Source organism: Thalassophryne amazonica, chromosome 21, assembly GCF_902500255.1.
Source record: "Thalassophryne amazonica chromosome 21, fThaAma1.1, whole genome shotgun sequence".
Taxonomy (NCBI): Eukaryota; Metazoa; Chordata; class Actinopteri; order Batrachoidiformes; family Batrachoididae; genus Thalassophryne; species Thalassophryne amazonica.
The window spans coordinates 37,981,827-37,995,162 of NC_047123.1; the positions used below are offsets into that span (position 1 = coordinate 37,981,827).

Below are 13,336 nucleotides of genomic sequence, written 5' to 3' on the forward strand. Positions count from 1 at the left end.
CAAAAAAAAAAACTAACCATGAAATAAAAGTCTCAAACTCATAATATAGCAAGCAACTTGGCGTTGTCAAGGTAACACGAGAAGCGGTAATGTGACAGTTATGTCATTTGAACCCTTCTCCTCCAAGTGCTGCCAGCTGAGTTTGTGAGGGTTCAGGGCTGAGATTCACAGAATTTTGTATTTTTTTAATATATTCTCATTTTTTTTTAATAACTTCATTTTAACAGCATTGTCTTTGAGCGCTCATCCTCATCCAAATCTCATCCTCAAAGAGACAGCGTGGTCATAAAGTGTTAAGTATTGTTGTTTGCATGTTGAGTGGGTAATCGGTGGTGTTAGAAAAATGTTCATGGCTCCTCATTTGGTTTCCACCAGCTGTTGTGGCTGCATGTGATCTTCGTCCTCATTAGCTTTTTTCCAGCCGCAGTTATGCAGCTTGTAAAAAACTATTAAGAGTCTGCAATATCAGCACTGAAAGTGTCTGTAAATGATGTAAACCTAATGTGCTTGTTGTCATGTTGTTGATTTTAAACGGTGATTAAATTCCCTGACAGGAGCTCGGCTGTGCACACATTTATATATTTTATTATGTTGTGAAAAGTGCTGTAATGATCAGCCAATCAACAGAAAGAAAAACAGTCGGAAGCGGTTAATAATAATCACAGAGTCCTTTAGATGATGTCACTGCAGGTTTGTACATAAGTGAACTCATGAGGTCAACAAAATCTTGAAATGTTGACATTGTGCTGATGGGGAACATGAAAAAAATGGTTTATCAGTTTGTATTTATTTTACACACCACTTTCTTTCCTCCTTTCCTTCCTCTGCATCCTTTCTTCCACATTCATTTCGCCTCTTCTTCTTGTCTGTCTGGGTTTTAGTGTTTGTCTGTTATTGTCTTCCGAAGCAGCTGTCCTCCATCACAACGCCTCAGAAAGGAACGCTGCAAACGACAGACATCAATAAAAAGACTGTCATCCAGGAAGAAGACATCTGGATGTCTTTCATGTTTTGAGCACAAAAAACTTCTCCGCTTTCTTCACACGTCTCGACATCACTTGTTGCACATTCATCATCACCATCACTTTTACCCTCTTCATCATTAGTCTGTTCAATAGCGTGAGCTGTGTTCTTACATGTGAGGCTTTCATTTAGCAGGTGAATACCTTCTTCTTCCTCATCTGGAGCCAACAAACTGGCTGCAAAACGACCACATCAGCTCCAACCAATCACTGCTCCCCTGAGCTGTGACCTCAGCCGCTCCAGCAGAACTTGACTTGCTTGGATGAACACCACCTGGCAACAAATAAATCATAGATTAAGACTTTTCAAGGAAGCACAACGGTAACATGTGCAAAGTGTTTTGGAATGAATATGTTAAGATTCACAACTTTTCAAATCCCATTAATTTGTGGCTTTTGTACTGATGAGACTTAAGAACATTTTCAGGACAAAAGATGGGCAGACAAGGATGGTGTTCCATCTCAGCCAGGCAGTATTTATACAAGACTGTTTAAATAAATTATGTCACAACCTTTGAATGAACCTTTGAGTGAAATAGATGTTTGTGTCATTTATTTAAACTTGGCAATGACATTTCACCTGTGTAGTGTCTGGGAATGGTTGGGACTTGAACTATCGAGCTCCAGCTGCTGTCATTGTGGAGCTACTCATTGACAAATGTGACAAATGCACTTAGTGCAGTGACTAATAACAACAAAGAAATATATATCCCTTTTACACATATATCACAAAGTACTCTAGGTCCAAATTTGTTTTTCATCATGTTTCTATTAACAGATGAGCAAATGACACAGAGACATCATTAAATCTCTTCCTGAAACTACACAGTGTCACATCTCATTTCAATCCCTGTTGAAGACTATCTGGAACCCACAGAAGGTCTCATGGGTCTGTCTCTTTCTCTCTCTGTCTCTCTGCGTGCCGCTCTGTTCAAGAGTTAGATTGATTCACACCGCCACTAAACCCTCATAAATGCTAAAAAAAAAAAAGGTCCCGCCAGCCTGGAAACACTTTCATTCTTATTTTGTCCGACAGGTAACACATTCTGTAATTAAAAAATATGTGGATGGGTTAATTTCTTTTCCATGATCTACAAGATACCATGCCAAACTACTAGTGTCAGCTTTAGAAGGTGCTGCTTGCCTCTTGTTCGCAAAACTCTCTTACCAACAGCAGGAGGAGGGAGACCTGAAAGAGAAAACACACGAATACGACATGAACAGAGATACTGAGAGGAACAAGACAGAGTCTGTAAAGAAATAGTCATTGAACAGTATGTGACACTCACAGCCTGTTAGCATTCATCTGCACACACTGCAGGACACATGCTGGACACAAGAACAACAAACAGGACAAAGTAACGGACACCACTGCAAATCTATTCAACATTCCAAGCCTTAACATCACTGCAGCCACCGCTGACATTTTCTTGTTTTCTGTGGTGTTTGATAACTTTTGGTTTCCTGTCTGAACATAATCATTCTAGCTCATGTTTCACAATGATTTTAAGTTCTGTTTTGTGTTTTTTATTTGCAATCACCTTCCTAAAAGTCAAATTAGCACAAGTGTGTCACTGAATGCATGTGGTGAATGATCATTAAAGTCCTTGATGGAAATACTTCCTGAGTCCAAGCCAAAAAAAAAAAAGTCCTCACGCTGCTGTGACACCTGCATTTAGGCTGTGAAATTCAGACCCCGTGACACACTGGACATATTATATTTCCCAGATGGTTTGGGAACACCTTGGGATCCCCAGGAAGAGGTGGAGGAGTTGTCCACAGATAGGGAATTATGACCTGCTTGGTCTACTGTCACTGGATAAGTGCCAGAAAAAAATGAAGGAATAAATTTGAGATCAACTTCAACTTTGAACTTTGACACAGAATTTGCCTGGACCATCAGTCACAAGCACATGAAATTTAACGCCCGTTTCGTCTTCCAAGGATAAAATTTACCTTCTGCTTGGAAACTGAAAGTGTTTTGCCGGCACTTGCACCCTTTGGGAGACATAATTAAAGAAAATGTGAGAAACAAACTCGAACAATAGGCCCAAAATGATCAAACTGTGCTGCCAATTTGAGAATTGATAACACCATTATCTCCTTTATGTATTGATTTTTTTCTTTGTGTATTCACCTGTTTGTACGTTGTGCTGAGAAACAAATGAAAGTCTACAAGAGATTATTTGTATATTATTGTGTGAGATGCATTTCGGGGGGGCAGTACCGCGGCTTAGTGGTTAACAATGTTGCCTCACAGCAAGAAGGTCATGGGATCGATTCCCACCTGTGGCCTTTCTATGTGGAGTTTGCGTGTTCTCCCTGTGTCTGTGTGAGTTCCCTCCTGGTGCTCCGGCTTCCTCCCACATCCAAAGACATTGCAGGTTAGAAGGATTGGAAACTTTAAATTGTCCGTAGGTGTGGGTGCGGGTGTGAATGTGTTTGTTCGTCTATATTTCTCCCTGTGACAGACTGGCGTCCTGTCCAGTGTACCCCGCCTCACACCCTATGACTGCTGGGAGAGGCTCCAGCCCGTAAGTGGTTGAAGATCAGTGAGTGAGTGGGTGTATTTTGAGGGTCATTGCTGATGGGGGTTCCTGTATCAGACAGGGTCCCTTATACAGGACGGCGTCCTTTGAGATTCTGTTGTGCATCCAAAAAATTTGCCAGGATGCACAAGGGATGCAAAAACACATTTCTGTGTGCTTCAACATCCCTTGTGCATTGTGTCAGTGTTCTAAACAGCAAATTTCTTGGTGATCTGTGTGTTGACCAGCGTCCTCTTTGCCTCCTCTGTGTGACGACCTGTGACGGCGGAGTCCTGTGCATCCATTGAGCTTCCTTTGTACTTCCTCTGTGCCACACTTCAGCAACCAATGGCATTCTTTCAGCACCTATTCAGCGGTGCTTCTGCCTCCTAGTAACGTTTTTTGGGCAACACCCACTCTTTGCCTCGCTGTCACAGAAGAACCATCCCCTGTCTGATTTGTTGGACTCTACTGACTCCTTTTAGACATGAGCCTCGGGCTGCGCTGCTGTCCAAGGTGCTGAAAGAATCAAGCGAAAATGCCCACTGTGGCTTTTAAAACATCTGTGCCTTCCTTCAGTGTCATGTGGTGTCCTCCACAATTTTCTGGTCCCATATGGGACACAGAAGGGACTCCATCCCTGTGTGAGGGTGGTTTAACGGGGTAATGTAGTAAAAGCTTCTTGGTTTTGAATGTGTTTAAATAAATGGCTGCTGAAGTGCCGGTGAGCTGCAGTTCTAATTTTACCTGTGGGCCTTCTAATGATTCAAGGTTTTGTTGTGATGGCTTTAATTTTCCCACGTGGCACCAGCGGCTGCCTGCTCGCTGCCCCAGTGTGGAGGAGTTAAATAATAGACCTTCACAAAGAGCTGATTAATGCGCTGACATTTCTGTGATTGACACTCCAGACAGAGTGCCAGGAATAGAACAGCAGCACGTCTTTTAACTGCTGTTCCTTCTTCTTCCTCTCTTTGTTCCACTTCACTGTGCTGCTGTCTCTCTGTCTTTTAGTCTCACTTTTCTTTTTGTTGTTTTTTATGTCATCTGTCTTTCATGATCTCATCCTGTTTTCTTTTTGTCCTTTTGCCTTTTTGAATTTTTTTTTAAGAATGTCAAATGATAAATCATAAAGAAAGTTGAAATAAAAGCTTTGAGGGGGCTTATTTTCAAATAAAATGGAGCAGAATGACACTTATTTCTTCGTCTTCCTTCTTCCTTTCCTTGCATCTGTTCTTTACACCTTGATTCTTCTAAGCCTCATGTCATGTTTTGGCCCCTATTGTTTTTATCTGGTCATTTTATTTTAGTTATTAATCTAGTCTCGTCATACTTTGGTTCTGATTATCTTGCTCCTGTGTGTAATACTTTTGTCTGTGTTTTTTTTCCTGTTTATCAGTTATTTCCTGGTTATCTTACCTTAGTCATGTGTCTAGTTTCAGTCCTGCCTTTGTATAACCATTAGTTTTGTTTCCTGTTTGCTTTTCTTTTGTCTTATGTTGAATGATCTGTTTATTGTTACACATAGTTCCATTCTGGTTTATTCTTAGTCTTTATTTTCTTGTTTAGCTCTTTTCAGTTCTTACATTTGTTTTGTGGTTTAATTATTTGTTCCTTCGTGTTGGTTTTATTTCTTGTTTATTGGGACTTGGGCTTTGTTCATCTTTTGTGTTGGTGTTTTATTTTGATCACTGTGGTTAGGTACACTCTTGCACCAGCTTCTCACCTTCATTGTAATTCTGTCAGTTCTGTCATCCTGCACTCTCTTGACTTCTTTCTCACCTCTGTCTCATCTGACCACGCCCCTTCCAGAACCTTCCCTGACACCTGTGCCCTGTTTCCCTAATTACTGCACCTGTTATTTAAGCCCCTCATTTTCTCCACTCCTTGCCAGTTCATTGTGATTTCTTGTCCACGTTCCAGCCTTTGTTTTTTGCTCTGTTTTTACCTTGCCATTTTTTTGACCTTGCTCCTGTGTCAGCCCATGTATTTTGTCTCCTGGTATTTTGAAACTGTGCTTGTTGTTGAGTACACCCCTGCCTGTACCACCGCTTCTCAGACTGCCTTCCTGTGTACTGAACCCCTGCCTGATTTCTGAGATAAAGCCTTTAACTTATACCTCAGTATTTTGAGTTTGCATTTGTGTTCAGCCTCCTTCTGTGCCACGCCTACCCAGTTCATGACACCTCCATAATATAAACAAAACTTCAAACCTTCCCCTCGCTTTCATTTTCCACTCATTCTGTCCTTTCTTTCTTTCTTCAACCCTACTTACACCCATCCTTACTTCTTTCAGTCCTTCATCCTTTCAGCATTTTCTTTCTTTCACTCAGTCTTTCTTCAGTACTTCTTCAACTTCTTAAGTCTTTCTCTCCTGAAACCTTCAAAATCTTTTCATTATTCCTTCCACCTCGTATCCTTTGAATCCTATCAATTATTGCTGCCTCCTTTTCATCCTTTCTTTATCCTCTCACTCTTCTTTCATCCTTCCTTTAATTTTTCATGCCATTTTTTCCCTTTTGTCCGTCCTTCAGTCCATCATTAAGTCCCTGTACTTCCTCCATCTTTCAAACAATTCTGTCCTTATAACTTTAGCTCATGTGACTGCGCGGGTGGATGTGATGATTAGCTTCAAAGCGACAACACAAACATGTCTGCAGGACTCATGACTACATGATGCAATGACAATTTACATTTTCCGTTTCTCATGTGTTCGATGTGTTACGACACAATCTTACATCATCTGACGCTTTGAGGCAACTGATATCCAACTGCTGTGATGAAACGGAGCCCAACTGTTTGTCGAGATGGAACTAACTCGCTGCTCTAGGGGACTCCCCCCCGTTTCTTAAAGGGTTTTCTTGTCTCAGTTAAAGGTGACTAACACTGAAATGCCAGCGGACAAAACACTCCTAATCCATCGTCATGGCTGCTTTGATGTTGTGGGTTTGACAGCGGGATGCCACTTGGTGCACCGAGTCACCACACATGCAGTTTCAGTTCCACATGGTTCATCCCAGACGTCAGCACGCGTGATGAGGAGTCGCACCTGATGGTGGCTGAATGACATAACAAAAGACAAACAGCTGTGCACGTGGTCTGAAGGCTAAAAGAACACTGGACTTTAACACCTTTACACTCGGTGGTGTAGCACACTAGTTTACTAGTAACATGGATGTTACAAGTTAGCGGCTGATCGACTGTGATTTCACAGATATTCTACTTTTGTAGTTCTGACTTAAGTCGTGGAACAGATAACGTTCCATTATAACTGAACGTACTGAAACATCTCAAACATCTACTGGACAGATGAAGAAACGACCATCGGTAAAGTCTTCAGGAAGAGGAATAAAAACAAAAGTATGTGCTTTTTTTCTCTACATGATACTTTGATTTCACAGATCTGAACAGATCTCGATGGAGAACCAGATCAGTTTTCGGTGGTGAAGCTGTGTGTTTGGTGTTGGTTCATGTTTCATGTTGGTGCGGCCCAGTGTTGATTTAGCCTTTACAAGTTCAGTTACTGACGTGATCACGCCATGGCTCACAAATAGTTAGCATACGCCATCAAAGTATGAGTGGTTGTTGTTTTTACCAGGAGGTAAACACACGGGGTCGTCACAGTATGACGTGAACTCTTTGGATGGGATGGCATGGTGATTGGCGGCATGAGGATGGAGAGGAGATGAAGTGGTTCACGTGGGAGGGATGGGATGAGACAAGAAAGGAAAGAAGTTAAAGATGGTTCTGGACTATCCTCACGATGTGGGATAGAGCCACTACAAACACACAGTGATGTGGTGAAGGTGGATCTGGTATGGAGGCACCACGTTGACCTCATCCAGAGATGATTATTGTCCAGTTTGTTAAACTGATCACACTATTTCTTGGCCAAAGCAAAACTTTAGAAGGCATCAGGTTGGTCTTTTTAAAATGGGTATTGGGTCAAAAGTTAAAACAGTTCCCACAATTCATTTAGAGATGATGCTGAGTCAAAAGGCATTTTTTCCCACAATGTCAAAATTCAACTGTTGATGTTGCGGAAATTAAATTTACGGTGCCTCAAAGTCTCTTCTGATGAGAAATATTTTCAGTTTAGAGATCTGAAGGGTCATTGTTGATATTTTAAATTGTAAGATAATTGTAACTAAAAAGCTAAACCAAGTTACATGTTTAAATAACCATAATTGGAGATATTAGAAATGTGTAACTCAGAAAGTCAAAAGGGCATTCTTTACACTCAGACTCTAATTACAGGTTCGACAAGTCAGAGTGCAAGTTACAGTCATGACGAATCACTAATTAATTCTGGGTATCGTTTTAATTAACCTCATAAATGCTCGCAGACCTGTTGAGAAATGGGCAACACAGTCAGGCGCGGTGCTGTTTGTGTTGAATAATGAGAGGTGTGATGGACATGCGGCTGTGCCGGAAACAGTGACCTTCACAGGACGATGGCCACTTTTGAAGTTTGCTTCAAAAATGTCTCACAAATGAAAGGTGAATTTCCTGAAGTGAACCTGACAGAATGGGTGAAGTTTGGTTTGATGTGAGGCGCCGTGTTGTCCACGGGATGAGCGCGGCGATGGCTGCGGGGCGAAAAGGCAACAGTTACCTGCTAGAGTCTTGTAATCGAGCAGGTCAAAGAGAACGACGGCCACGGCCGACCACGTGATGATCAGGGCCACGACCAGCACCCAGGCCATCGGGGAGCTAAAGGTCAAAATGACATCATCTAAAAACGTCCTCTGGCTGGGCTCAGAAGAGGAGCCCGCCCTCCTGCTGCTGCGCTGACTGCTCATTGGTGAAGAGAGCTGGAGGCAGGAAGAAGAAGAAGAAGAATCAAGAAGTTAACCATTAAACTGAATGTCAATCTATATTCAAAACCTTTGAAATAGAGATCTCCAAATTTAAGACCATATTGAAATATTTCATAATAATAATGACACTAAACAACAAAGCACTTTGATATTATTGTGTATTATGCAAAACTGTAATCTAATTAAACTGCTTTTATGCAGCGTCTCAAAACGTTCTGGAAACTCCCTTGTGAATGCCGTTAGATTAGATAGACTTTTATTGATCCCTTGGGAAGACTCCCTCAGGGAAACTGAGGTTCCAGCAACATTGTATAGCAGTACACAGGGTAAGAAGCACACAGAGTATCAAAAGTGAAAGTAAAAAAAAAAAAAACTGTTTGCAAATATAAATATAATCACACAAATATATGAATAAATATGAGACAAACTAATCAATACTGGTTTACTGCCATTTGCAATTTGTCGGCAACAGTTGCAGCCTAGTGAGAGATAAGCAGAGCAACACGCACGAGATGGCAGAACTGCTGTGACGTTGACTGATTTGCTCGTCCTCGAGTCACAGCCGAATAAAACATTACAGTCAAAGGTTCTGTCGCCTTTCCACCATCAATCCATCAGTGCAAATCACTTCAGTATCTTCAATCTGCTGAACGTGTGTGTGATAACACTCTCCCACGATGAATACCTGCATACATGTGACATGCTGCTTTGATTTATTCGTGCGGTTACAAGTGAGTCACTGTGTTTCTCTTCAGGAGAAAAGAGTGGGAGACTGAATGTCTGAGAGACCTCCAGGCCGTGAGATTAAACTCCATATCTGTTCTCTGAAACAAATTGCGTCTCTAAATAGCCAAAGATAATTTTTAGCACCGCGTGCCGCCGTTCGCGGTGATACCTGTCTGCGCTGGTTCCTTTAGGTGACACGTTGTGAGGAATCAGATTTATTTAATTCTGTTTTTCTGCCTGTGTCTCACAGTTTAGCTCCAAACATAGTGAAAAGTGACACGATGGAGATTTGATATGAGAATTCAAAAAGATTTTTTTTCTTCTCCCAGCAAATAAATTTAGGATTTTTAAAATTTAAATATGACTGTATTTACTGTTACTCTGCAAAATACAGATCTGACTCTGTGTATACACTCACCGGCCACTTTATTAGATACACCTGTTCAGTTGCTTAACATGTGGCAGCAACTCAGTGCATTTAGGCAACTCGATGTGGTGAAGACGACTTGCTGAAGTTCAAACCGAGCATCAGAATGGAAAAGAAAGGGGATATGTAAAAGGGATTGTTGGTGCCAGAAGTGGTGGTCTACTGGGATTTTCATGCACAACCATCTGTAGGTTTTACAGAGAAGGGACCAAAAAACAGAAGCTATCCAGTGAGTTCCAGTTGTGTGGATGAAAATGCCTTGTTGATGTCATCATGTCAGTATGAACCAACATCTCCAAGGAATGTTTCCAACATGTTGAATCTACGCCATGAAGAATTAAGGCAGTTCTAGGAGGGTGTACCTAATAAAGTGGCCAGTGAGTATGTATCATTTCTTTATTTCTTATAATGCACATATTGATCATCTTGATTATCTCTCGCCCTTTCTACACGTCCCTATTTCTTCTGTTGCTCTGCCGACGTCGACGTCAGAAAGACTCTGACCTTTTTTTTTGTTGCCACATTCAGATGGCAAACTTCAAAAATCCATTGGAAATAATGCGGCTCACACACCTGTGCCTGCATGTGTGTGTGTGTGTGTGTGTGTGTGTGTGTGTGTGTGTGTGTGTGTGTGTGTGTGTGTGTGTGTGTGTGTCGGATTCAGCAAAGTCAACATCGATCCACAGTGTTGAGAAGAGTGTCATTTCACAAGTGTGTCTCAGACTGTCAGTGTGTGATATTAAAGTAGATCATTGATTGGGCGAAGCCCTGGATGTGAGCGGTCAGTTCAGCGTATTGATCGGTCACGATGGCAGTAATCGAAATGTTCTACACCGTCTAATACACAAAAAGGGTCACTGTGGAAAACAGTGATTAACATCCGCCACGACACTATTCTTATCCCAAACGTGGAATTCCAGTGTTCTTACACGGCTCTGGTTCTGTGTCTGTTCTCAGGGAGCATCACACCTGTTACTGTGCGCTAAACTGACTTCCAGTGACACAGACGCCCGCTGCACAGGCATCCAGACTAACAGCACTGTGCAGACTGCGAGCTGGTCTCTGAGCGGAAACAAACACACACACTGGACAGTGTGGATCATTAAATACACTAAGTCTGCACGCAAACCTTCTGACAAACAGGATGACCAACTTTTAAAGTGCCGGTCGCACTAAACACGACACAAAAAAAAGCAACGCAGCCACGTTCCTTGTAAAACAATACAATACAAATACAAAATACAATACAAATACACAATACAAATACAAAATACAATACTGATATACAAAACAAACAAAATACAATACTGATATACAAAACAAATACAAAATACAAATACACAATACAATACTGATATATACAAAACAAACACAAAATACAAATACACAATACAAATACAAAATACAAATACACAATACAATACTGATATACAAAACAAACAAAATACAAATACACAATACAATACAAATACAAAATACAAATACAAAATACAATACTGATATACAAAACAAACACAAAATACAAATACAAAATACAAATACAAAATACAATACTGATATACAAAACAAATACAAAATACAAATACAAAATACAATACTGATATACAAAACAAATACAAAATACAATACTGATATACAAAACAAACACAAAATACAAATACAAAATACAATACAAATACAAATACAAAATACAATACTGATATACAAAACAAACACAAAATACAAAATACAAATACACAATACAATACAAATACAAAATACAAATACAAAATACAATACTGATATACAAAACAAACACAAAATACAATACAAATACACAATACAATACAATACAAACACGAAATACAATACAAATACATAGTACAATACAAATACACAATACAATACAAATATACAATACAATACAAACGCACAATACAATACAAATACACAATATAATACAAACACAAAATACAATACAAATGCACAATACTATACTGATACACAATACCATACAAATATACAATACAAATAATACAATACAATACAAATACTCGACCCTGGAAAATAAACAAGCAAACCAAAGAAACTGATGGAAATTCGAAGTGCACTTGTAAAAAGCACAGAATCTGCAGCACATTTGTTATCAAATTAAATGACTGTGTGTGCTGGAGGTCATGTTTGGATTTTCTGTGTTTGCGAGTGGTTTTCCCTTTGCAACATCTTGATGAAACTATTGAAGCAGCTGGTGATTTTTGTATTCAGAAACAGTTTCTCCTTTTACGCGTGTCGTTTTCATTTAGACGTCTTCTGGCCCCTTTCGGCCCCCGTGTTTTTGAATACTGCATTTGAACCTTCAGACCATCACCTCCCCACATCCAGTGCTGCTAACAAACCAACCAACCAACAAACACAACTGAACCTATCAACTCATTGGAGGTTTTTAAATGGAAAATGAAACTTTAAGAACTCTGTTCATTCTGACATTACCAATTTAACTCCAAAAACTTGTGTGACTATCCTCCTGATAAAGTTGCGTCTCTCTGACCTACAGATAAATTTTGTAAATATTTTAAATGACAAACTGTTTACAGACTCGCATCAATCACATGCAGGATGATGACTGGAATGTTCAGCGAAAAGATCTTCATACCTTGGAGTTTGCTGGAGTCAGTGATAACCTTCAGTTCTTCAAAGGCTTGGCAAATGCAGCATTACCATAGAAACAACCATGTAACTCCTTTGTTAAATCCTATTTGGCCCCAGTCGATTGTGGGAGAATATGACTGGGATGGAAACAATGATCAAATCCACGAGTGGTAAACAGGATCACACCAGGTCTAAATATACACCAAAACCTTTTTCCCCACCTGAGAAATGAAAGAAAAGCGGCCGTGCACTTCCTTCCTACTCTGATATTGTTTTTGTTTCTTCTCTCAGAGTTTCCAATAAAGTTCAAGGTTCGGTTTGTAGAAGGTGAAAAGAGCGAGGCCGAGAGGGACGGACCCTCTGAGAGTCACCCTTCCCCCTCTGGGTGTCCAAAATAGAGAGATAAAGAAGGGGAGGGAGAGGAAATGATGGTAAGGAGAACGTGAACCCGTGAAGATCTAAAAGCCTCCTGAAGAAAAGAGTTAATTAATTATGTGTCAGGAAATGTTGTGGTTTTTTATCACATTAGTTTATTTAAAGGCTATTTTTAAAGTGAGAGTATATCAAATATTATGGCACTTCTTTGGTACCAAGAACAAGAACTAAACTGGGTCCCATCCCACTTTAATGTCCTGATGTATGTTCAATACGTAAAGGTCACATGGACCAACCGGATCAGGTGGACGTTCCACCACCGGTAGAACAGAATGGAAACTGGTTTGTGTGCAGGAACTGTTTTAGATCATTTCAAACCCTCCAAAATTGGTTCCTGAACCTGAAAACAGCAGGACCTGAAGTAAAGAGCCATGACCAGGGGAGTGGGTTTGTCTTCTTCAAAAGGTTTATCAAGTCCAATGTTATTGGTTGTGGTTATCTTTGGTTTACAGGGTGGTATCCTGGGGCAAGATCCAGAACTTTAAAACTGTGAACTATTGAGTGTTTGGGTCATGGTGGAGATACTTGTTGAATGTTTTCTTTTCAGTGTCTTTTCTCGCATTGACTGGATCGACTCTACTTTATGATCTTGGCAACAGATTTACAACCACAAACCCTTCCTCATGACAAACCTTCTCTGTCAGTCCGGGTGCTCCATCCAGCACCATGTTGCTCTCCACCAACAGCAGACCTGATTGTGTTGGACTCATCCAATAAAATGGAGAGAGGAACCATCCAGAGGATCGGAATTGT

The 13,336-nt window shown here is 40.5% G+C and overlaps 1 protein-coding gene across 5 annotated transcripts; it reads right to left on the reverse strand.

The window, feature by feature from the left end:
- Positions 1 to 306: 306 nt before the first annotated feature.
- Positions 307 to 12,525, reverse strand: LOC117503438 (triadin-like). 5 transcript variants are annotated; one of them, XM_034162665.1, is made up of 7 exons: positions 12,370 to 12,525; positions 12,153 to 12,285; positions 8,163 to 8,361; positions 7,143 to 7,184; positions 2,167 to 2,211; positions 1,137 to 1,296; positions 307 to 943 (listed from the first exon to the last, which is right to left on the reverse strand). In XM_034162665.1, the coding sequence occupies exons 3-6, from the start codon at positions 8,347 to 8,349 to the stop codon at positions 1,178 to 1,180; spliced, it is 393 nt and encodes a 130-aa protein (XP_034018556.1). In that variant the 5' UTR covers positions 8,350 to 8,361; positions 12,153 to 12,285; positions 12,370 to 12,525; the 3' UTR covers positions 307 to 943; positions 1,137 to 1,177. The 5 variants fall into 5 exon arrangements, with proteins under 5 accessions (XP_034018556.1, XP_034018557.1, XP_034018555.1 ...); XM_034162666.1 differs by having other exon boundaries at positions 2,191 to 2,211; positions 12,153 to 12,525; XM_034162664.1 differs by having other exon boundaries at positions 12,153 to 12,525.
- Between the last annotated feature and the right edge of the window lie 811 nt (positions 12,526 to 13,336).

Bases quoted from the DNA above. Each gene is read 5' to 3' on its own strand.
- LOC117503438 (XM_034162665.1), bottom strand. From the start codon at position 8,349: ATGAGCAGTCAGCGCAGCAGCAGGAGGGCGGGCTCCTCTTCTGAGCCC. The intron at 2,212-7,142 runs GTAAAAACAACA...TTTCTCTTTCAG, and splicing joins CCCCGTGTGTTTACCTCCTG to GTCTCCCTCCTCCTGCTGTT. The intron at 1,297-2,166 runs GCAAGCAGCACC...ATTTGTTGCCAG, and splicing joins GAGAGTTTTGCGAACAAGAG to GTGGTGTTCATCCAAGCAAG.